The following is a 26,439-nucleotide window of genomic DNA, read 5'->3' on the forward strand; positions in this document are numbered from 1 at the left end:
CATCTATTAAAAAAACACCGGTATGAAATAGTCTACGTATTAGTCAATAAATAGGGCATGGCTTAGAATTTACCATGTTGTCATTGTCGTGGCAAACGTCATCCGAGTGCAAGTGCTGTTTTCAAAACTTTTCGAGTAAGTAAAAAATTCATTCGCATCTCGACTTCTAAGTATATTCATATACTTACACTGGTATAAAAATGTTGTTTGGTGTATTAATAATTGTAATCAATGTTAATTTTCCAAGAAATTGTAAATATAATAGATAGATATACGGCATTTTGAGGTTAGTTACAGTGTGTTGCTAATTTGGCATGTATATACGGTAGGTGAAGATTATACTCTTAACCTGAAATATTAAATGTAGATCAGTTTTACGTAAACTACGTACATTTTAGATTTTGTCGTTACTCAAAGATGATTATTTAAGAAAAACTCTACCAATGAAAGTTACATTTAAGACTGAGGACCCCATTCCAAATTATATTCACATTAGGCATTCGATGCCTTTCACTTGTTTTCTTTGTAAAAAAAAGTTAAAGTGTTTTATAGAAGAATAAGAATGTTGATTGTTTTTATACTATTAATACACAAATTTCACTAACTATATTTGTAGTTTTTAATCTTATTGCTCTTAACCCTTCGCGAGTATGATTTTTAAAGAAACTTTTATTCCAAATTACCTGCATTTACTCTACTATTTATTAATCCAGGCTCACAGGCAGACCATGGACTTCTCCTGTCCAGGAAAACAAGGCTATCATCAAGAGGATATGATGATTGAAGTATATTACGTATATACATATAGTCACGTCTATATCCCTTGCGGGGTAAACATGGCAAACAGCGTTGAAAAGACTAAAGGCCACGTTCAGCTGTATGGCTTTTACGATGCAATTGAGATTAAAACAGTGACATTGGACAGCGAGGTTTCTAGCCCTTAACCTACAAGAGGAATCCCAAGTTTATAAGCCTATCCCTTAATCGCCTTTTACGTCATCCACGGAAAAGATATAAAGTGGTTCTATAAAAGTGCCAAGAACACACGGCACTTCAAGTATAAGGAAGTGGAATTCTCTTCACCGCTATAAATAAAAGTAGCCCAATATCTTCAATACCTTCAGACGCAGAACACGGAACAGCTAGTGAATAATAAAGTGCGAATAATACTCTCGCTTCCCATGGAAATGTGTCACAGATATTACATTACTTACTCTGATTGTGACACTTCAATGAAACAAGACAATAAAGGACAACTTGTGAAGAAAAAACGACAGTTGTATACCTTCCGTCGGTTTGTTTACATTACAGGAACTAGTGGCTAATATTTCATAGGAATTTAGACTTTATTTCATAGAGAATACGTGCAAGGATTGATCCGGTATGATGCTGTAAAATGAGACGGTTTCAGCATAAACGATTCCCATTTCAGTGCATTTGCGCCGTTCAAGGGGCACGCACGCCGCCCGCCCAAAACACAGGACTTTTCGTTTTAATATACAAAAAAAACTTTCATACAAAAAAATATAGATAGACTATTTTATATATATGGTCTTGCAGTGATTATTTCGTGATGAAATATTTTCCGAAAATGTGACGTTTTAAAATTGTGACTTTGGAATATTCAACGAATCTTTGTTTATAAGAATTGAACTTTTAGTACCTACATAATTGTTGTTCAATGTTTCTTAGATTAAATGTGTATTATTTGTTCATGAAATGGCTGATTTGTTTCGGAAAGAAAGCAAATAGAAATGCCAGCTAAGGTTTTTGGATTTTATGAGAGGTAAGTTTTCACTTTAAGTCATAATTTAAAATATTTGAAAAGTGTATTTATTATACTAGACTTAGTTATTTTAATAACGAAGTGACGTACAAACAATATAAACTGTTAATTGTTTTGGTAAATGTTTATAAAGTAAGTAAAAATTTTTACGTTTATGCGTAAATTACTTAAAAAAATATATTTATTATGATCATAATATAAAAAAAAATCCTTAGACAAAATACTTGATAAGGCAAAAGACTCCCACAGATCCGGATTTTATAAACACTTTCTAATTGTTATTATTTTGTTTTTATTATTTATTAATTCTTTATTGTAACATTTACAATTTGTAAAGTACAATAGGCGGATTTAATGTTAAAAGCATTATCTTATACTCTACCAATTGGGTTAACCTTTGTATGAGTGATAATAAATAATGTATAATAAGCATACGTCATACATACATAAAATCACGCTTCTATCCTGGAGGGGTAGGCAGAGACTACCTCTTTCCACTTGCCACGATCTCTGCATACTTCCTTCGTTTCATCCACATTCATAACTCTCTTCATGCAAGCTCGGCGGTGTCGGGTACTTTTGACCTGACCCTTTACCATACGACATCATATGGTATATACAAAAATTCCCATATAAAGTATTAAGATTCACGTTATAAAAATGACATCGTGTATTGTTGCGGGAAGCAATGAACTTTTATTTGAATTTATAAATTTTAAGAATGAACTAGCTTTTGCCAGCGGTTTGCCACGATTCCTGCATAGTTTTCTTGCTCTGTTATAGACCAACTGTAGGCAAAACTCTTTCTTTTTTAGATCAGCTAAGGAATTGAACAAGCTGGTTGTCTCCTCGGAGCTCGGCCTTATCAATTCAACACCCATTCGTTTTAAAAAATTTTGTTACCGAGTCTTAGTTTGACGGTTCTCATTCTGTCAATAATAATTACAGGCGCTAACTGCTACCTACCATATTTCTTCGGTTTTAATTTTTTTTTATATTAGAAAAAAAAATCAGCATTTTGATACACTTATGCGAAAACATATAAATAGTCTAAAGTAACTAAATGAGATTTTGTACAAGATATACCTAACTGTATGTTTCCCAAATAAAATAAAATAATTATTCTGCCACCAAACATAAAAGCTGAACGTGGCCTATCAGTCAAGACTGCTGGCTCTGTCTACCCCGCAAGGGAAATAGACGTGATTATATAAATTAAAAAAATTAAAAAATAGTCTAATATCTCGCACCCGCTTACCAAACATACTACCAAAACGTGATCCATGTATAACCATAAGCTTCAAGGCCAGCCGTATAATAGTTTTACGAGCCATCTAATAGCTACGACGGTTATAGCCGTGTCCCACTTATTATACTGCCATGCCCGGACCTAACCCATTGACCATTTATATAGTTATGGAAACGGTGGCGAAAAAGGATTCTGAAAATTCAATAGATCGGATAATACGGGTGGTAAATTCCTAGAAAACAGTATTTGGCATTAATTATATTGTATTGAGTTATTCTGGATTAAGACACATCTAATTATATCATTATGTCAGTGTTTATTCTTTAGAATAAAATTTAGCTTAGATTATTAGCTTCCATAAAGTATACTCTGCGAGACATCTAAACTTTATTCAAATTGAAATTTGAGATTAATCGTAAGAATTTATCTTAAATTTCAAGTAGGTAAGTATAGTTCGCTACAAAATCGACATAGCTTGATCCACATTCCTCATACAAATTTAACTTCCAAACTCGTGTTTCGCTGTTATCAAAGGTATGATAGACGCGTGGTTCGCTTTATGTAAATAATTTCATTTTGCGGATTTCAACTCGCTCCGAACAAACTTATTCGAGTAATTGAATATAATGTTCAACTAGAATTTGTAATTACACAGAAACTATGTGTATTCAGTTGTATATGACTTTGTATGTTACGAACTACGCTCTCTCATATTAATGCTTTCTGAGAGCAGATTTTGTCTTTAAAGCTCTGCGTTCTCTCAAGATTGCATGAACTTTACAATTGATAATTATGTTTAAGCCGTGTGGTTTCCGGCACTAATTCAAATTCAAATTCAAATTCAAAATTTTTATTCATTATTATAGGATACTATATATCGCTTAATAATTGTCGTATGGTTTAACAACATTGGTTGACGTCAAATAAATTACTTAAAAACTAAGTTTACTGCCGCTTCCAAGGCGTCAGTGCAGAAGAAGCGGTAACAAACTGCACTGCAGCATTTTCTTCAACAACGTCAACTTCACAATATTAAATTATACTTAGAATAGAATGTGGACGAGAGAATACATTGTTTAATTTTATATATCTATGTGATTTAATATTGAAAAAAGAAAAAATATATATATATATATTGCCAATTTTATAAAGATTTATGTACAGAGTGTACTGAAATTTTGATTTAAGTTCAAATCAAACTATAATATAATAATAGAATAAGACCACTCCATCTGTTTTTCATGAATGTCGTAATAGGCGACTAAGAGATATGCTTATAAACTTGGGTATCTTCTTTTAGTTTTGATCCTATTCTTTTTTGTCATGGTGCCAGGAACCACACGACACTTACTTATATTTATTAAGATTAAAAACTACAACAGGTGAAATTAATGCTTGAAGCTTTCTCAACTAGCCTCCATTAATAAAATGTCCAACCGATTATGACCAGAATGCAATAACGAAATGGTGATAAGATAGATAGATGAAACTCTTCATTGCACCATAAGAGTAAAGCAAAACAGCACAAAACAGACAGAGATGGTACAAAGGCGGACTTATCGGTAACGCAATCTCTTCCAGTCAACCTATAAGGATAAGGACAGAGATTTAAACATAATCCCCACACTTTTACCGGAATGAAATCTAAGCAGATTAAGATATTTTAATTTGAGATTACGCGCGTGTCGCGTACATTTCAGACACTTGAAAACAGCAATTTTATTTCTGTTGTTCCTCTCAAAGCCGTGCCGTGTGGTTTCCGCCACTAATAGAAAAAATAAAAGGACCTCTATCTATTTCCGATAGATGTCGTACAAGATGACTTTTCTCCCAAGAAAAAAATTATCTTAGAAGAAAAGAGAATCTTGAGTTTATAAGCCTATTCCTTAGTTGCCTAAGATAGGCTTATAAGTTGAAGATTCTTCTTTTAGTCGATGGGCTAGCAACCTGTCGCTGTTTAGATCTCAATTGTATCAGTTTTGTCAAGGCTATTGGCTCTGTCTACCCCGCAAGGGATATATACGTGATTATATGCATTTATGCATGTTCCTCATAACAAAATTGGCACTGTACTACCTGTAAACTAACTCTAACAAGCGTAGATCCATCAATCATGACTGACATTATTGATTAATATATAAAGTTCGTTCTGTTTGGAAGATTCGACGAAGTTCTCACGTGCCACATGGAGTTACGAGTATATTGAAACTTTTGCAGTTGAATCACCCGCCTATAATGGAAAATCGAGAAAATTAACAAATGCGTAAAAATATTGGATTCATTGAATTTTATACACATGTACATACGGACATTTTAACGGGTGATATGTTTTAGTACATTTATTTTGTAGACTAAAATAATATAATGTCAAAAACTATGTATGTATGTATTTATTTTATACTAAAACATTGGAAATTACTTTTTATGTATTAAATGCAAGATGGCAATCTGATATGAAAACAATATGAAAAATTGGAAATAATTGTAATCAGAAAAAAAACTACAATCGCAGCCAATACATCCCACTTCTAATTCTGTTGTACTCTGGCAAGCCTTCGCTCGGGCCCACAGCCGCTACCACCGGACACTTGTCATAAATGTATTGATAGCATATCTCCTTCACGTCCTTTTCATGGACTTTATCAATTGCATCCATCACCTCGTCGACAGTTAAATACTCGTCTCTGTACAGAAACGATCGTCCCAAGTCGTGGCACATCCCTTGACAGCTCTCCAACTTTGACAGGATCTTCGCTTTAAGCTGATGCTTAGCCCTCTCCACTTCACCTTCAGGTGCCATAGTACACAGATGCATGAACTCACTTTGAACAAAAAACAACATGTCTTCCAAACTCAGAGATGGTGACATGAATTGAACGCCCCACAATCCTGTGTCACGGTATTTCAAGTGAAACGCTTTATACGAATCGCACGAACTCGTACAAGAAGCCTTGCGAGCGACGTTCATAGCGTGGTCTATCCCACCGTATTGTGAACGATCCCATCCACCTATCATAGTCGCCGCCACGTCTAGCACTAAGCTGTCATGGACGTCACAATACGAAGGTGCCTCAACAGCTATAGCCACGTTACAGACTGGCTGCGAGTCATCCCTGAAACGTACTTCAGATCCTGTGTATCTATACCCTCCTAAATCATCAAACTTGCAAGGCTCAAATTTACACAGATAAGCGTTGGCGAGGCAGACGACCTGCTCATGTTTCACACCGCCAACGACGGCAAATACTGTTTTAGTTGGGTCAAACCATTTCGTCAAATAATTATAAATAGTCGTCGGACTGAAATTGTACAAGTTGGTGCTGATTCCCATGACAGTTTGTGCAAGGGGAGTTCCTTGGAATGCTGTGCTGTGCAGATAATCATCGAGAATAGCGTGAGGATTTTGTTCATGATCTAACATTTCCGCGTACACTACTTTCTTCTGGACTTCAATCTCGTTGGGACAGAGGCAGTTGTTAAAGACGCAGTCGGAGAGTATGTCAACGATGCAGGGGATATCTTGACATAGACACTCGGCGTAGTAGGCGGCCATCTCGCGAGTAGTGAAGCATTTGAAATGGGCTCCGGTGCAGGACATGGTGTCCTCTAAGACGGCTTTAGGCCGGCATCGGGTGCTTTTGAACGCGATGTGTTCGAAGAAATGAGCTATGCCATTCTCAAATAGACTTTCGTATCTTGAGCCAGCGTCGAAATATAAACCAACACAAGCGTTGTAAGTCTCCCTCTCTTGGGAAACCACTTTCATTCCATTTGCCAAAACTGTAATCTGAACTTGGGGCTGGTTACGAAGGAAATGACCGAACTGAACGGGGTAAGGACGACTTCTCACCGATACTTTTTGGGGTTTCCATGCACGTTTTAATAAATGCGATGATTTTAACATTCTTAAAATTGTATAACCAAACGTTCACTTATTTATTGATTTGACAGATATTAAAATCATGATCGAAGGTTACGCGTTTCACGAACCATAAATTTTATTTATTTGTCAAAGTCAAATATAGGTACAAGTTTGAGGTTTACCAAGAAAAGGTTATTTATTGAGACTGAAAAATGTAACAAACAGAAAATTTTCCAAAACTAGTTTATTTCCACTATTCAAGACCCAAGGATACTTGCCGCATTTCATCTCCGAAACACGCCAGTCAGTCAATAATGCAAGAGTTTTATCATTGTCTCTGTAAACATGCTGATTATTCATAGGTACTTATGCTCTAAAAGAAATATAATATCTCGGTATGTGGGCATTGCTGACCGCACATCGTTAACATAACTACAGCGGGCTGTATTAATACTCACAGCAATGTTCCGCGTATAAACAGCGACCTTTGCATAGTAATGGACTTCTACGGTCATAGGGTAATCGTTTTGTAGTTAGGTCTCTATACGATGCACTTCTATATAAATTCTTTTAAAGATTATACATATGTATATGCGACAGTTTGTATATGTACCTACATATATTTATTTGTTAAACACAAAATTGCAAAACGTAGTCGGGTGAATGTTTAAAGGAATATCAACATTACTACTGAATGTTGAATTTAAGTTGACTACACTAATTCACTTCCATGCCATGCGTATAAGCTGCGACCTTAACTAATGGGCTTCTACGGTCAAATGGTAATCATATTGTACATAGATTTTTACGAAATATATTCATATCGTACTTTTATATATATTATTATATTTTATTTATATTTATATATTAGATATTCATAGATAGTGACCGGTATCTCTTCTCTAACTAATATTAATTAATATTGCTTACTGATGTTGTTACAGTGAGGGAAAACATTGTTAGCCAACCATTATATTCAGGATGTGTGATCCATAATCTAATCACGCATTCATAAGAATCAAATACCTATTTAATTATTTTAATTTGAAATATTGAAACTACATATTTCAAGAAATTAAAAGAAATAATTAACTTGAATTTGTTCTCACAATTTGGAATCACAACGGTCATCTTTACTAAAAAGCTCTTCAGAAAACATTTGAGTAAGTATTTAAAAGAAACTTTAATAGGAAAAAGACATTTAATTTGACGCGAAACAATTACTCCATCGAGTTCAATGAGTAACGTTAACTTTAATTAAAATTTCTTGCATATTGATTGTAGCTATTACGTCGACATTGAAGGAACTTAGTGAACTATTTAAATTACAAAACTATCTGAAGAAACTAACTTCCGAGTGAAGATAATGTGAAGTACATTATCTTCACATACATGTATAAGAAATCCGAAAAAGGACACTTCTTTTTGGCAATCTTGTTATAAAATCAACCTTCAAATCTTATAACAGTTACATACATAAAATCACGCCTTTTTTCAGGAGGAGAAAAGCAATACACATCTTCCACTTGCCACGATCTCTACATACTTCTTTTGCTTATTCTACATTCATAAATCTCTTCTTGCAAGCTCTTGGGTTCGGTTGATCTGACCTTTCATATAAAATGATTAAATTTTCAAATCTCATAATTATTTTTTTCATATGAATAAGATAATCACTATTTTTTCCATTGTTTGATAACCAATTTGTACACAAAAATAAAAATAACTACATTAATTATAAATATAAAGTATATCAATAAGTTCCCTCGATTTTATCAAGTTCTTCAAGAACCTCCTTGAAAATAATAATCATCAAAATCAATTCTAAATTACCAGAGCTTGAAAAATACAGAACAACATACAGTCGAATTGAGTTCCTCGTCATTTTTGCAGTAGGTAAAGAAAAGTAAAGAGAAAAGAAATATTACGATTATGTTATAAAAAAGAATTCGCCATTTCGCGATCAAAACCGTCACTCTTCGGTCGCGGGAAGCCATTTGTCAATGTGCCTGCGAACGCCGGGAGCATTACGTTACATAAGTGTTGTATAAGGGATGATTCTCATTGAGGATACAAATGAATATATGCTTTTAAACATGTCCTGTTAAAAAAAATTATTGATAAGAAATAATGTACGCATGATCTGCGACCCGTCCAACGCTGCGCTATGTGTCGTTGGATATATTGTTACACACAAAATTGTGTCTCTTGAGAGAATAGTCGTGGTCTGATACTTGGACACGCGCAGCACTATTTCTCTTAGCTCAGAGAGCATTTTCAACTATGAACTCGGTATTTTAGTTAACCTGCGTGCCATAGTCAATACCAGAATCTTTCGCTCGTTTGGGGAAATGCAACGTAAAGACAAAATTTGCGTAACGTTTCAAATCCGTGCAAAAGGTCACGTTAAGAATACCCTTAAACTGGCGAGCATGCTTAAGAGAGAAAAATAATAATGAATGTGCGACGGATAAGCAAAAGAATCATGCTGAGATCGTGGTAGGTAAGTAAAAAGATGTAGTCTCTGCCTGCCTTTTTCGAAAAAGGTGTGGTTCATATCTTTGTATATTGTTGTAATCTTTCTTTGCGGGGTAGACAGAGCAAACAGTCTTGAAAAGACTGAATGGCCACGTTCAGCTATTTGGCTTAATGATAGAATTGAGATTCAAATAGTGACAGGTTGCTAGCCCATCGCCTAAAAAAGAATCCCAAGTTTGTAAGCCTATCCCTTAGTTGCCTTTTACGACCTCCATGGGAAAGAGATGGAGTGGTCCTATTCTTTTTTGTATTGGTGCCGGGAACCACACGGCAATGTGTATGTTTTTGTCCCGTACAAATATGGCGCGCTCTAATGAGAATCACCTTTAAGGTGGTATAAGATTATTTTGTGGCGTGTCCCGGATCTTGTCATTTGTCAGATACGACTAGAAGTGACAGTCATGCTGCTGACAGTAAAGCTCTCATGTTACTACCAAGCGAATGAGCGTAACTTCGTGCCGAAGACGTGTGGTAATTGATTACCGCAGATATAATTATGTCTTGGAATATCCTGAACGAATATGTGATGTTTAGTGCGTTACAGTAGTAAATGTAATAAAGACATTTCAAAATTTATTTTTATTATGAAAAGAACAATAATTTTTTAGCTTATGAAAATAAATTTTAATTTGTATGCTGTTGAGTTGAGTTTGTGATTGTAAGACAAAAAGGCTTACTCACATTTTATCCTAGAAATTCGTTCCTTTGCAGCGAAAGACCCCGACTGAAATTAAAATGAAATTAACAAAAACATTTCATACGACGGTGTCATCATCACAAGGCAGAAGAAATCTCGTACCTAGACATTGACCTATCGCGTTCAACGTAACGGAGTCGGCAAAAAAATTGGGGTTGCGCAAAAACCCACGTTACTGCGGCTATTTTATCGTGAGATAGATCTGTGTAAGTGATGTATTAGGTTCTGGCGCCCACATTCTCCATTGTGTACCTTCAATCGGAACGTAAATGGAAGAAAAACATAGATCAGATATTTAAAACAGGAATTTTTCTTGGGAAATTGATTTTGGGGAAAAAGGTACGTTCGATTTGGTCTAATAGACTCACATTTTTCTATTCCTGCTATTTGTTATGAACTGTAAAATCTATTACGATATATATGTACACGTCTATTTTCCTTGCGGAGTAGATAGAACCAACAGTCTTAAAAAGGCTGAAATGCCGCGTTCAGCTGTATAGCTAGTAAGAGGTTGCTAGCCCATCGCTTAAAAGGTAAATCTCAAGTTTATAAGCCTATCTTTTATTCGCTTTTAACTACATCCATGGGAAAGAGATGGATTGGCCCTATTTTTTTCAACGGGAACCACACCTCACTTTTTTTAAGCTTTCGAGTTCATTATTTTTTCAAAAGATTTTCAGAGACAGAGAATGTGCGCTACGATAAATGAGAACAAAAATATACAGAGCGTATGTTGTCAAAATATTTAAATGCGCACAAAACGCGGGGCCCGAATTAATTTGAGTGAAAGAATTCAGAAGTTATGATTCTGCGGCTGTTTTGAGAGATTTAACTCGTTTTGATAATCCATTCCTGTGGATTTACATATTATTCCAGCTTTTAAGGGTTAAGTAGGAGCGAACAATGTAGACAGTACCTACAACGAACAAAAATATTTTTTTCAGACATAAACTATATAATTGTTTTAATATCGGTAAGTAAGTCTTGACGTTATTCTTGGATGAGTATTAATTACAATAATGAAAGCTAACTGATTTTTTTTGAACAGAAAAGGTACCTGAATTCACAAAAATATTATTATTTTTTTAAATTTAAAACTACATTCCAGCAAAAGCATTCCCTATCACGGATTCCCTCAAACACAATAATACGAACAAATAAAAAGAAGAGAAAATGAAAATAAAATTTAGATTTTTAGTACGAACATAATGCCGCATTACATTTTGTACACCTAATTAATGTAATGCCAAAGTTCAGACAATGTTAAACTCCATGTTTTTCCTTCGCCCGCTCTTTTCATATTTTTCTTACAAACATTGCATTATTTACGGTTTTTGTGTCGTGTGGTTCCCGGCAAAAGGACTACTCCATATCTTTCCCGTAGATGTCGTAAAAGGCGACTAAGGGAAAAGCAAGTAAACTTGGAATTTCTGATTTAGGCAATGGGCTAGCAATCTAACACTATTTAAATCTAAATTTTAAATTGCACCGAATAGCTGAACGTGGACTTTCCAGTCTTTTCAAGACTGTAGGCTTTGTCTACCCTGCAAGGTATACAGACGTGACTATATGTATGTATCTTTTCGGCGGTTCAACTGGAAACATCTTACGACCTTTCCATATCGTTGACTTTCGCTTTTCAGCTTTTGCTGAACATGGATTCAGTCAGCCCTTTGCTTTTATCGTGTTATGGAAAACCTTCGAAAAACTTATATCCATTTATTTTATTCCGGCAACACACAGTTTCAGGTTTAAAAAGGTAGTATACTTGTAGATGCCAAAAACATTTTGTTTGTGAACACTTTGTTGTACAAAAGTTACCTAGCTAGGGACTTTATCTTGACTTTATCTCTTGTGTTGACAAAATACTTGAAAAAATGTATAAAAATACTAACTTAAATAATACTTAATGATGTAATTAACTACGAGTATGCCGTGTGGTTCCCGGCACTAATATAAAAAAGAATAGTACCACTACATCTCTTTCCCATGGATATCGTAAAAGGAGACTAAAGTATGGGCTAAAAATCTCGGGATTTTTCTTTTAGGCGATGGGCAGCAACCTGTCACTATTTGAATCTCAATTCTAACAGCTGAACGTGGCCTATCAGTCTGTGAAGACTGTTGGCTCCCGCAAATCATATAGAAGGGATTAAATGAATGAATCAATCAATCAATTCGGGTTAGGTCCCCTGCAAAGTTTGCGAAGGTCAAACTAGAATCGTCGCTTCACGTAAAAACCTCACTTATTCAAACCAGAACTCCTGATTCATTTTCAAATCGAACAATACGTTTTTTTCCGTGAAAAATATTAACAAAAGCGTCACTAGTCTTCAGCAATAAGTGGTATTGAGGCGAAACTGAAAACATTCTCAAACAAAGGCTGAACACAACGGCGGAGTTCTCGAGAACCTCTCAATAACTATGGATGAAACACTTCATTCTCCACTTCATACCTCCATATATTCTTCATATTTGCACTATCGTGTGCCGTGTGGTTCCCGGCACCAATAGAAAAAAGTATAGGACCAATCCGTCTCTTTCTCATGGATGACGTTAAAGGCGAGTAAGAGATAGGCTTATAAACTTAAGATTCCTCTTTTAGGCGATGGGCTAGCAACCTGTCACTATTTGAATCTCAATTCTATCGTTAAGCTAAACAGCTGAACGTGGCCTATCAGTCTTTTCAAAACAATTGTCTCCGTCTGCCCCGCACGAGATATAGACGTGATTATATGTATGTATGTATTACATATACTATTTGACAAGAATATTTTTAAAGAATCAAGGTGACAAATAAGAGATAATTTATGTAATTTTCATATAACATCGCATTTATGAAGTGTTTCATAAATAGTTAGTGAGAGGTTCTCGAGAACGGCGGAGCGTAGTGTTTAGCTTTTGTTTGAGAATGTTTTCAGCCTCGCCACAATGCCTTACTTACTCTGCTGGAAGCTAGCAACTCTCTTTTGTTAGTTATTTTGTTTTTTACACGTAAACTAGAATACTAATAAAACCATAGTATATTTAATCATCACTTTATAACACCACAATATTATATCCGTTTGATAAGTTGTGATAGAATTTCAACTTGTACTGTACAATTTGCTTTTAGTTTGTATTAATTTTTTTCTCCCGTTTTTATAATTATTTTTTAGTTTTCATTTGAGTTCATCTTAATTATTATTTGTTAAACCTTAATAAAAAGTAATATCAATATCGTAATGGCATGGTAATCATAAAATTATTTCACATAATTCTGCTTTCAACAGACTGTATTAATAGCAATATTATGGCAGCTACGAAATGATATCCTCAGTTATTCTTTTTCTTATTTTATTTGACTTCTATATATCGTGAAAGTAATGTGAATGTCCTCGGGCGGATATATTATTATGAAATGTTTTTCATATCACAATGATGTACTTACATACATGTACACGTATGTTATGAGTTGTGTGCGGATGGATAAATATATTTAGCTTTCTTATATTTATTTATATATACTTTATTTTACATTGTTGGTGCTTTTGTTTTCACAGTAAAAAAATATGTCGGGTTTTCTAAACTGTGTGTTTGCGGTAATTTTGCGTTTACAATTTGTGCCGTGTGGTTCCCGGCACCAATACAAAAAAGAATGGGATCACTCCATCTCTTTCCCATGGATGTCGTAAAAGGCGACTAAGGGATTGGCTAGCATTCTGGTACTATTTGAATCTTAAAGCTATCATTAAGCCAAACAGCTGAACGTGGCCTATCAGTCTTTTCAAGACTGTTGGCTCTGTCTACCCCGCAAGGGATACAGACGTGACTGTATGTATGTATGTACAATTTATTTAGATTTGCACAACGAGCTTTTGTGCGCGCAAAAGCGTAATTCTAAAGAATTTAGGAAACGGATACATACATACACATAGGTAGTCACTTTATACTCTTCTATGATTGAGTTAGGTCTCGAATGTCTCTTTGGATTTTTATTCATGAAAGTTGACAAAGCATATGCCTTATAACGTTGGTGAATCCTCCTAGGATTCTTTTTAAGGCATAACCAAAAAAACAAATGCTAAAAACGATCCGCCGTGTGGTTCCCAGCACCAATAGAAATAAGATTAGGAACACTCCACATCTTACCCATGGATATCGTAAAAGGTGTCTAAGGGAAAGGCTTATCAACTTCAGATTCTTTTTGCAGGCGATGTGCTAGGACCCTGTCTCTATTGGAATCTCAATTCTGTCATTAAGAAAAACAGCTGAACGTATACGTTATAGGCTATAGCCTATCCTATCAAGACTGTTGGCTTTGTCTACCCCACATGGTATATAGACGTGATTGTATGTATCTAAAAGAATGATAATAACATAAATGGGCGAGCCTGCTTACTCCAATAAAAAAACTTCGAACATACATATAATATTCGACACTTGTGACTATTGGCTCTGTCTACCCCGTGCGGTTTACAATTTCGAAACTCACTTATTGTTTCTACTTTCCATAGTTTGCCCAGTAAATATGAAATCTAAATACATTTATGAAGGGCTCGGCAATTGAGCTGTCGGCGGCAGGCAGGAGTGCTCATATGAATGCCCTTTCATGTCGCTATTGTTCACTTTGTTTGTTCAGTGCTATCTACTTTTATTTCATACATAGATACATATACTCTCTCTGCCTAATACATATGTAGACACATATATTCCATAGCCTCTGCCTACCCCAATGGGAAACAGGCGTGACGGTATGTATGTATAGATACATATTTATCATGTCTATATCCCTTGCGGGGTAAAAGAAGAATCCCAGGTTTGTAAGCCTATCCCTTAGTCACCTTTTACGACATCCATGGGAAAGTGATAGAAGAAATTGCAAGAAGAAATGAAAAAAGAAAATGCTACAGTGCAGTTTGTTACCGCTTCTTCTGCACTGACGCTTTGGAAGCGACAGTAAACTTAGTTTTAAGTAATTTATTTGACGTCAACCAATGTTGTGATACCAAAAGATACGACAATTATTAAATGATATTAAGTGTCCAATAACAATGAATAAGAATTTTGAATTTGAATATTAATAGAGTGGTCCTATTTTTTTTCTATTGGTGCCGGGAACCACACGGAATAAATACCTCTGAACGATACATTATAGCTTTAGTTTGCGTAATACCTAATTAAAACGGTCAGGGTAGGGTTAAATAACTATTTCACACAAAGCTAGAGTCTAACAAGCTTGCAGTGAGGTTAATTAATGCAGCTTATTTTGAGGCTAATTATAACAGATTTGTTTAAATGAAATTGAGTTCCCATACATTAACGCTGACAGAATTTAAATAAATCTATACTAATATTATAAAGCTGAAAAGTTTGTTTGTTTGTTTGAACGCGCTAATCTCAGGAACTACTGGTTCGAATTGAAAAATTATTTTTGCGTTGAATATACCATTTATCGAGGAAGGCTTTAGGCTATATAACATTACGCTTCAACTATTAGGAGCGAAGAAATAATGGAATATGTAAATAAAACGGGGAAAATTTATCAAGGGCTTCAGTGATGCCATGATAAAAAAACTATTCCACGCGGACACAGCTAGTATAAATACATATGTATATACTGGACAAATTACCCAGATTGAGTAAGCCTCGAAGTTCGAGACTTGTGTTCCGAAATACTAAATCAACGATACTATATTTTATAAGAGATACTTATATAGATAAACATACAAGACCCAGGCCAATCACAGATATTTCTTTTCTCATCATGCCCTGGCCGGGATTCGAATCCGGGATCTCCGGTGTCACAGACAAGCGTACTACCGCTGCCCTACAGAGGTCGTCAATTAAATTTATTGAAAACCACAATGAGTGCCGTGTGGTTCCCGGCACCAATACAAAAAAGAATAGGACCTCTCCATCTCTTTCCCATGGATGTCGTAAAAGGCGACTAAGGGATATGCTTACAAACTTGGGATTCTTTTTTAGGCGATGGGCTAGCAACCTGTCACTATTTGAATCTCAATTCTATCATTAAGCTAAATAGCTGAACGTGACTATTCAGTCCTTTCAAGACTGTTGGCTCTGTCTACCCCGCAAGGGATATAGACGTGAACATATATGTATGTATTAGAGCTTCGGTGGTCGAATCAGTAAGATGCCGCGGATAAAATGCGTGATGCGCAGAAAGGCACAGGTTTGAATCCCACCTCGGCCATGTACCCATGACTATTTTCAAAGTTATGTACATTAGTTTGAATACTAACCGATGTGGTTACGGCGCGGGAAAATATCGTGAGGAAGCTAGATGATAGTTACATGATCGATCCATTACGGGTTAGGTTTACCTGCAAAAGTTGCGGAGGTCAGATGGGAGTTCATAACCTGACTTCCTCAATCCAGGATCCATGGTCAAAGGCATTACCCGGGCTCCACTTCAGAGTGGTGAGGATGCAACCGGGACTAAAGCCAGGAGGAAGTAGATTGAAAGTTATAGTTGTCTTGTTAGTAACAATATTTTCAAAATTTTATTTTATTAACACTAATTGAAAAAACAATTAGGTATTCAAAATTTTTGAACTTCAATCAATATTATTAATGTTTTCAACTACGAATTTGAGTATGTGGTGTTTACCTTCAATGGTTTGCACTTTTAGCAATTAAATTAATATACATATGTAAATCATGTATCAATGTAGCAAACAATGATAGACCAAATAAATAGTAATAAGAAAGATAAGTAATGCAGAAGTCGGTATTATATTTAATTTCTACCTGAGTAGGTCTCTAAAAACAGCTGGTATAATTCACAGAGCCGTTTAATCTAAAACTTTGATCTCACAAACCCTTGAGTGGGCAATGTTGTGTCAGCCCTCAGCTCCTCTAGCTAGGGGTCCCCTAGTCCCTAAGGAGGATAAACGATAACAAGATTCAGATAAATGAGGTCTTCAGATCTCAAAATCCTATGTACTTTGCTTGAGTCGTTTAAAGAACAAAGAATAAACGCTTAGGATTTGTCTTCTGTCGGCGTAATGGCGGGTATCAGTTTTATTTTTAAAGTGGCGTCGACATTTTGTATTTGGAACGTTCTTGGAAAATAGATAAATTTAAAAAGATATTTTTAAAAATCTTTAAGAACATGTGACTGAACTTAAAAGTTTATAGAAGTAGGTTTACGATATTTTGTCGGCCTATACCTACATATAAAGGTACGAAAGGAAGTTTATAATCGTCTACCTAATTCAGTAAGTTCCTAATTTTTCTTATGAATCATGCAATATTTATGTACTATATCAAATTTGATTTGATATTTAAAGTGTAATCGTATTGCTGGAAGTCTTACAAATTTCAAAATGGCTGACTGCCGGCAAATGGTAAATTAAAGTAAGTGCATGAACTTATATCATGTATCAAATCATTCCTTCTAAATTAAAAGCAATCCTGTCAGAGTGAAAGTACATCTGATTTATGTGAAAAAAAAATATTTTCCTACAAATTAATGTTCTTAAAAATATTTTTTTTTCACATAAATCAGATGTACTTTCACTCTGACAGGATTGCTTTTAATTTAGAAGGAATGATTTTCAAATTCTGCTTGCAATAAAGTAAGATGACAAGGGTAATATTTTCCCATTTTTCTTGGTTCGTAATAAAATAAAAAGATGAATTGCTCCGCGGGATGATAACGTTTCTCACTTAATAAAAGTCTTAGTAAAGAGCTTATATAAAATGTCTGGTCTATGGATAGTGAAAAAGTAGAATAATATACGTTAGACTTTTTTATTACTACGCTTTTATTAGCTTGGGTTGTATGTATGTATGTATGTATGTAGGTATGTATGTATGTATGTATGTAACGGAATCTTTGACCTTAATTTTCACTGGTTTCTAAACGTCTGATCAACTTGGAACTTTGCACACGTATTAAGGACCGATGACAATGCAATATTTTGATAAGAGTTTCTCATTATCCTTATTAAAACTGCCAGGATTAATAAATTCATTTTTAGATCCTTCGTACGAGAGTAAGAGAGACAGAGCTAGCAATTTCCATACAAGAAACCGAGAAGTTCTGACGTATAAGGAGTCCAAAAAAAATGTAATATATTTCCATATAATGTTACTATTAACCTGAGGCTTTTTTTTTATTTCATCGCATCGCTCCATTTAGAATTACCATTAGAAACAATAGTAGAATTAGTAGAATATTTTAAAACAATAAAAAATATATAAGTAATAAAACAAATGTAATAAATGAAAATTTAACAATTAAATTTACAATAATACAAGAATAAAGTTACTACCTACAGAACTTTGCGATATTTAATACGTATTTAACATATTAATGCAATTCTTGAATTAACATTAGGTATCTTTTGCCTATTTATAATAGCAACACTGTAATACTCGTTTGGAAAATGAGTGACAGTTTATTTATGTCAAATAAGTTTTGCAGTAAGTTTTTAATTCGATTCGAATACCTGTAAACTTTCTTTCTGTTTTTTTTTTACCGGTGCCTGCGTGTATTTACCTATTTGCACTTTGTTTTGTGCTGATAACTTGTCGTTATTTGGAGTTTGGAATCTTCCGTTGAGTCGAGCTTTGTTCTTCCGGATATTCGTCCACGCTTTTTACTCAGATTTAAATTGTTTTGTTAATAAATTTAAATTTGTTATAATTTTAATCCGAGGTAATTACTACTACAACTGACTATAACTGATTGTTCGACTTGCTACTACTGAATTCCTTTGTCATTAATTTTTATTTTTTAGTTTGATTAGCAATAAAAGTGTAGTTTTTTAGTTTTTTTAAACTATTATTTTGAATTTACAAAGGAAACGTACAGTATTGTATAAAAAATGTGGTTAACTATTAAATTCAACAAAGGCTCCATGACGATTTTAATTAAATGTTTTCCACATGATATAAGTTCATGCTGATTTATGTGAAAAAAAATATTTTTAGAACATTAATTTGTAGGAAAATATTTAGTAGCTGTTGCCCCCGACTTCGGTTGCCCTTAAAGTTCACTGACAATGTCAGTTTATAAAATTCCCTCCCAAGGGGCAAAACAGGGGGGTCAACCCCTTTATGAGAGGGTTAAGGAGAGAAATTTGTATAGGTTTCCGGCACCAATAAAAAAAGGATAGGACCACTCAGTCTTTTTCCCATTGATGTCGTAAAAGGCGACTAGGGGATAGGCTTATAAACTTGGGATTCTTCTGTCACTTTATATGAATCTCAATTCTATCAGTAAGCCAAACAGCTGAACATGTCCTATAATTTTATAATGCTAAGACTGTTGGCTCTGTTTTCCCCGAAAGAGATATAGACGTGATTATATGTAGGTATGCATGTAGTATATCTTTTAACCAAACTGTAGCTCCACAGATAAATAAATGTTGGAATATGTCCAACAATCTCATCGGAGATTGCCGCAGCAAATTTCTGAAATTTTTCATTGAATGCTGCCATGCCATTTTTTTCTATTGAAAAAAGAATAGGACCACTCCATCTCTCTCCCATGGATGTCGTAAAAGGCGACTAAGGGGTAGGCTAATAAACTTGTGATTCTTCTTTTAGGCGATGGGCTAGCAACCTGCCATTTGAATCTCAATTCTATCATTAAGCCAAATTGCTGAACGTGGCCATTCAATCTTTTCAAGACTATTGGCTCTGTCTACCCCGCAAAGGATATAGAAGTGATATGTATGTATGTAGATTTTACACGAAGCGTCTACCATCTGGCCTCAGCAACATTTGCAGGTGAACCTAACCCGTATTGGATCGATCATGGTTACACATCCACTTGTCCTCATGGTCTTTTTACGTACCTGTATGTACCTACATATAATCAGGTTTTACTTAGCTATTATGCTCGGCTTGTTTGCACTTAATGAATGTGCACTTATTCCCTTAGTCGCCATTTATGACATGAAAAAGTGACGTGGGAAAGTAGCCCTATTCCAAAGTGCGGGAAACCACACGGCTTCTTTCTTTTGAAATATTTTTTGTTTGCCTGTATGTTTAATTTGTTATACCTATGATATGTTAGTGACTTGAGGAACGTAGGCGAGTACTAAGAGAAGATTTCGCCAAGTTGCACGGGACAGAAAAAAAATATTGCCGTGTGATCGCCGACACTTTAGAATTGGACCACTCCATATTTTTCACATCTATGTCGTAAATGATGACTAAGAGAACGGCTGATAAGCTTGTAATTTTTCTTGTAGGAGTCTTCGATGGAGTAGCAACCTGTCACTATTTCAATATTAAACTGTGCAGTTGAACGTGGTTCTTAAGTCACATCAAGACTGTTGGCTCTGTCTACCCCGCAAAGGACATAGTGATTATATGCAAACATGAAATTTGAAACACTTGATATTAAAGGCAGGCTTATAATAATGATTTGAAAAAACCCGGACAGAAGAAACCATAAACTCACGGGAAATTTGACACGATTTACCAAAATCCCGGGTAGGCTCAGTGTTGCCGCACCGTAATTATCAGCTCCCACGTACCGACATTTTAATTACGACGTTGCCATGTTACGTGTGTAGATTTAATTTTACCACTTTTTTGTACCCTTGTTTTACTTTGCGAGTTGGGATAGTTAAAAAGGTTCTTGTAGGGATTTAAATTATTTTTTTTACTCGTAATGTTACTTTACAAATAATATTTGTCGTTTGGGCTGAGAATGCCCCTAACAGAAATAAGATGTTTTCTGTTAGGGGCATCCTGTTAAGTGATGTATTGTAAAGAGCTTCATCTTTCATAATAAATTAATACTTAGGAATCGTTGGTGAAAACGGGCATTAGTATTTCATATCAAAAACTAACTTTTGTTCATTATGTTCTAGATAATTCAAACCTACTTTGAGATTAGCTCATCTTTTGTAATTTTACCCTTTATATAATTCATTTTTAATGATTTATCAGTGGTAACTACTAATAACCGTTCTATCCAAGAAACTGTATCTATTTTACACTAACAAACTACTCTTTCAAGCAAACACACTTTACAAATAAAATAAATATTCTTTAGAATCGAACCCATAACTCTAATCTTAACCACTAGACCGCTGATGCCTTTATCTCGATGACCTTCCTCGCAGGCACGCTCGCTATCTCCATCGAGGTAAAATCAGCTTTATCGAATAATGTTAAAAAAATTTGCCTGTGTCTGTAAAAATCAAACTAGGTAGGCATTGTAATTTCTATACTTTGTTAGGATGTGAGGTGTCCGCAACACAGAAATATAGATAATAAAAGATAGATATACTGTTAGTTGCACCAAAAGAAAATCAGAAAATAAACAGGTTATGAGATACAAAGGCGGACTCATCGCTAAAGCAATCTCTTTCAGTCAGCTTTGGGGTGGGAGGAAAGTAAAGAATAGAAGGTTTATGCATTATGTATGAAATAAAATACAAAGCATAAATATATACTTAAAATAAACATAATATTAATATATCATACTACATTGAAATATATCTACGTAAATAAATAACTTGCAATACATATACATGCTGATATAATTAACCGTAGATCTTTCAAACTGCTTACAGTCTCGGTTTTTTCACACACACACACACATGTCACTTGAATGGGTAAATAGAGCCATTAGTTAGAAGGCTTGCAGGTCACATTATAGCTAGAATCAGAATAAACCCAAATAATAATATCTCGCCAAAATTCCTTGAATTTCGGGAGCACTTTATTTGCTACGTGAATTACTAATTCTGTTGTTTTGTTATTGAAATATTAAATATTCCGTTCCCAGAGTATTTTGTCCGTCCGTTCATTAGCGAAACAGCGAAATCCATCTGTTTTGTTTAGTTTTGAATGTATTTGAATATGAACAACATTGGTCTGAATAACAAATGCAATTGAAATACGTTGTTCATTTCTTGTTCGGATTCGCGGGATTACCCGAATAGTTTAGTTTTAAGCCGGGTACTCACCGTGCCAACGTAAACCTATGAATATTGGCACGCACGTTGATGGGGTCTCGAATTTAAGCTGGCGTTGGCAAAATAGGGATTATAAACAAATTGCATACATAACACTGCAAAACGAGAAGAGATCGATCATTGATCATTGTTACTGCTAAAAATTAAGGTCCATTTTCGCAAAAGTATTTTAAGATTTCTTCGGGTGTACAGCTTTTAACAAGAGTCACTTGTTTAGCTCTGACGACAGATGAAAGAAGGCGAAATAGTGTATACGTAGCTTTATTGTACAAAATGTGGAGCTGGTATTTTAGAATAGGATCACTGTTCCCTTCCCTGTATGTATTTTTAAAGGCGAATAAGGGAATAAGCTTAAACGTTAGTAGAGTTTTTTTTTACAGTATAGACTCAACTACAATAAATGCCAATAATAAATATGTAATACTTAATAATAAATATACATGGAACAAATAACACAGATTGAGCTAGCCTCGAAGTAAGCTCGAGACTTGTGTTACGAGATACTAACTCAACGATACTATATTTTATAGTAAACATGAAACTAACAAGAAACGAATTTTCTCTGATTTCTCTGGCCGGTCATGCCCTGGCCGGGATACGAACCCGGGACTCCGGCGTCACAGACAAGTGCACTACCATTGCGTCACAGAGGCCGTAAAGATAATGAACCATGTTTTAAAAACGTAATCAACAATTTAACCTAAGAGAATACTATAAAAATAGATAAACAATTCATTCCAATTAATCCACAAAATCCATACAAAATGCATAATAGATCCTTCAAACTTACTACCTCCATACTCTTTATTGATTCTCAATAGTACTCACAGCAGAACCAATTTGATTGGACGAAAGTTATTGACCGTCAAGAGGCACTCGGCCGTAACTTCGATAGCAATCTGAAATGCAGTTTTTATGTAACTCTCAATATTGAGAACGTTATTTTCGTCATTACAGCCACCAGCTCCAACAGCCGTGATCGTCTAGTGGTTAGGACCCTACGTTGTGGCCGTAGTAACCCAGGTTCGAATCCTGGTCACGGCAGTGAAAACTGTCACGGTGGAGTTTATTTTTTTTATGAGTAGATATTGATAGTAAATATATGATGTGAAGATACTATATCTCTGTATCTATAAATCTCTCATCTCTGATATAATTGATTAGACCCAAACAGAGGATACCGAGACTGAGTAACTAAAGGTGGTAAGGGATATGAAAGAAAGTGAATCTCGGGCTCCGAAAACGTCTATAGCATTATGACTGGCCATGTCCTAAAATAGGAAAGAAAATAATGTTAATGTGCATTGATTTTAGTTTTCATATGATAAAGAGTTTCTCCCGAACGTGCGCCTGACCAAGACACAATTTTCTAATATGCTTACATACTTTAAGTAATAACATTAATGGCTATTGCTCTCAAATTTGTTATATCTGCCTGTATGTATGTTAAGATTGCTATTAAGACTTTGTAGAGAGTCTAGAAAGGGTGCGCTATTGGAGAAAAAACGTGAGAGCAGCGCACTCCTTCCATGATTCGACTCGTATAACCGGAAGATTGGTAGATCCATAGGTGGTGGTAGGATACCCGTAGTGTCTGTATGAATGTGCGCGCGTCACACGAAAACCATTGCTCCGATTTGAATGCGGTTGTCTCTGATGTCTTGATCCAAAACAAAGTATATACCTATAAACTCTTGTTGGAAGAATTGTCGTGCCGTGTGGTTCCCGGAACCAATACAAAAAAGAATAGGACCACTCCATTTCTTTCCCATGGATGTCGTAAAAGACGACTAAGGGATAGGCTTACATACTTGTGATTCTTTTTTTAGGCGATGGGCTAGCAACCTGTCGTTATTTGGATCTCAATTCCATCATTAAGCCGAGCAGCTGAACGTGGCCATTCAGTCTTTTCGGGACTATTGGCTCTGTCTACCCCGTAAGGGATATAGACGTGACTATATGTATGTATGGAAGAATTGTCGACACGCTAGTAAGAATAACTCAAAAACTGGTGTACTTGCAAAAAAATTTTCTTTCCCCGCCACTATAAAGGGGCAATGCTCAATCAGCTTTTATATTTATTTATTTACTGATTTATGTACACAGAAAACATCGAGACTGGTAATCACAAGAAACAAAATTACAAAGGTTCTGCTTATTTCAAAAGAAATCTCTTCCAGCAGACCCGAGATAGGAGAAATGATGGAAAGGGTGACATGAGGGAGTCGTTATATATTGATTGAAAGAAACGAAGTCGCGGGCAACATATAGTTAGTTAATTTGAATGTTTTACATACATATGGTCACGTCTATATCTCTTGCGGGGCAGGCAGAGCCAACAGTCTTGAATAGACTGAATGCCCACGTTCAGCTATTTGGCTTTACGATAGAATTGAGATTCAACTAGTGACAGTGAATGTTTTAGTACGAAATTTATCCAAACGAAGCCATGCAACAGAGCTTGTATCAAAACGTCATCAGAGTACCTACAACCCGTTGAACCGTAACATGATTGTGAAAGTACAGTAACTGCACCAATTCCGTCGAAACGAGATTCGTGTTTTCGTCAACACCGTCACCAGCTCCAACAGCCGTGATCGTCTAGTGGTTAGGACCCTACGTTGTGGCCGTAGTAACCCAGGTTCGAATCCTGGTCACGGCAGTGAAAACTGTCACGGTGGAGCCAATATTTTTTTAAGTTATAAATTTTAATATCGCTTTCTTATATTGATCTTCTAATGAAACTGTAGTGTCGAGGCAAATTAAGCTTAAGTGATTCTTACGGAAGTGTGTACTCGTAACAAAAGGTCTGGCAACCATGTTCTAGTGAAAAAAAATTCACATGTAATCCTACTAATATTATAAATGCGAAAGTTTGTATGTCAGGACGTATGGATGTTTGTTACTATTTCACGCAAAAACTACTGAACCTATTACGATGAAATTTGGTATGTAGGTAGCTGAAGACCCAGAATAACTATAAGTCCCGTTTTCCCATCCCAGTGCTAATTTTGCAGAAATAAATTATCTTTACTCACACTAAAAGCCGTGAAAGCATCATAGACAGATAAACAGTCAAAATAGAGGGAGAAATTTCAGGCAAACCAATAAAAAATATATACCCTTCGAAGCTCAATAAATTGGAATAGGTATAGAAAGCAGGTTGACTAAGCAGATATACAAGGAGAGTGTGGAGGGAAAGGTCGTAGTGGGAAGACCTAGATGAACGTATCTTGATCTTATTAAGGGCGTTCTGGTAAAGGGGCAAAAGTACCCGAAACGGCCGAGCTTGCATGAAGAGAGTTATGAATGTAGACGAAGCGAAGGAAGTGTGCAGAGATCGTGGCAAGTGGAAAGAGGTAGTCTCTGCCTACACTCCCGGGAGAGAGGCGTGATTTTATGTATGTATAGATCTATTTAAAAATTCAAGTAATACACCCCTTAGTTTCAATCCTAATGGAGGTTCCATCTCTTATTTATATGCGTATAGTGTGACCGTGAAAGGACGTGTTTATTTAGGGCGTGCCCGCCGGCCCTGTTTGCGGCACCGAGTATACACACCCTAAGTGGCAATTCAATTCAGCGCCCTTACTCAGAGTCCCAACGGCTTTGGTACAGTTGGCTGCAAAAATTCCTGTACGTTTCAGTTTCGACGCCACTGTGAAGGAGATCTTACCGCTGTCTAGGTAACTTATATATTTTTGTTAAACAGAAAATATGCCGTGTGGTTTAAGCCACCAATACAGAGGAGAATAGGACCACTCCATCTCTTTCTCATGGATGTCGTAAAAGGCGACTAAGGGATTGGCATATCTCTCTGATCCTCACCTCTCAGGAGAGGAGTCCAAAGCGTCCATACAGGTCCTGAATTGGGTTAAGTTTTTACATTACGCGGTTTCTGTATGGAAACCAGCCAAAAATCACATAGTGTAAATTAAGGACGTCCTGGCAAAGGGTCAGGTCAAGAGTACCTGAAACCGCCGAGCTTGCATGAAGATATTTATGAATGACTAGCTTTCCGCCCGCGGCTTCGCCCACGTGTAATTCGGTTATATATAGCGTTTTTTAATGATCTCGACAGGGCTTTTTCTTCCTTCCTTCCAGGCTGAAATCTTGTTACAACTGGAATTAAATATAGCCTGTGTTACTCAGGGATGATGTAGCTTTCTAATGGTGAATGTTTGAAATCGATTCAGTAGTTTCGGAGTTTATCGATTACATGTGTAAACAAATATAGTCTGATAGTCATCATCCCATGTGAATGAGCTGATGATGGAAGGTACAACTCCTCAACGGTTAGGAGTTGAAAGAAAATTCTTACGAAGTTATACGTACATGTGAGGCTATTAGGTTGAC

The 26,439-nt window shown here is 35.6% G+C and overlaps 2 protein-coding genes and 2 non-coding genes across 4 annotated transcripts in view; 3 read left to right on the forward strand and 1 right to left on the reverse strand.

The window, feature by feature from the left end:
• The first annotated feature begins 1,449 nt into the window (after nucleotides 1-1,449).
• The window catches only part of LOC106136075 (galanin receptor type 3), a 56,398-nt gene continuing 31,408 nt past the window's right edge, over nucleotides 1,450-26,439 (forward strand). Inside the window, exon 1 of the mRNA XM_013336512.2 lies at nucleotides 1,450-1,786. The gene's annotated coding sequence lies outside the window, so the exon portion shown is untranslated. The remainder of the gene's footprint in view (nucleotides 1,787-26,439) is intronic.
• Nucleotides 5,536-6,939, reverse strand: LOC106136067 (cytochrome b-c1 complex subunit 1, mitochondrial-like). Its single transcript, XM_013336504.2, has one exon. The coding sequence runs from the start codon at nucleotides 6,937-6,939 to the stop codon at nucleotides 5,536-5,538; it is 1,404 nt and encodes a 467-aa protein (XP_013191958.2).
• Nucleotides 23,056-23,127, forward strand: Trnah-gug (transfer RNA histidin (anticodon GUG)). Its single transcript has one exon. It is a non-coding gene; the product is annotated as a tRNA-His (tRNA).
• Nucleotides 24,674-24,745, forward strand: Trnah-gug (transfer RNA histidin (anticodon GUG)). The gene has a single exon. It is a non-coding gene; the product is annotated as a tRNA-His (tRNA).

The sequence above is a fragment of the Amyelois transitella genome, chromosome 3 (assembly GCF_032362555.1).
Source record: "Amyelois transitella isolate CPQ chromosome 3, ilAmyTran1.1, whole genome shotgun sequence".
Classification (NCBI taxonomy): Eukaryota; Metazoa; Arthropoda; class Insecta; order Lepidoptera; family Pyralidae; genus Amyelois; species Amyelois transitella.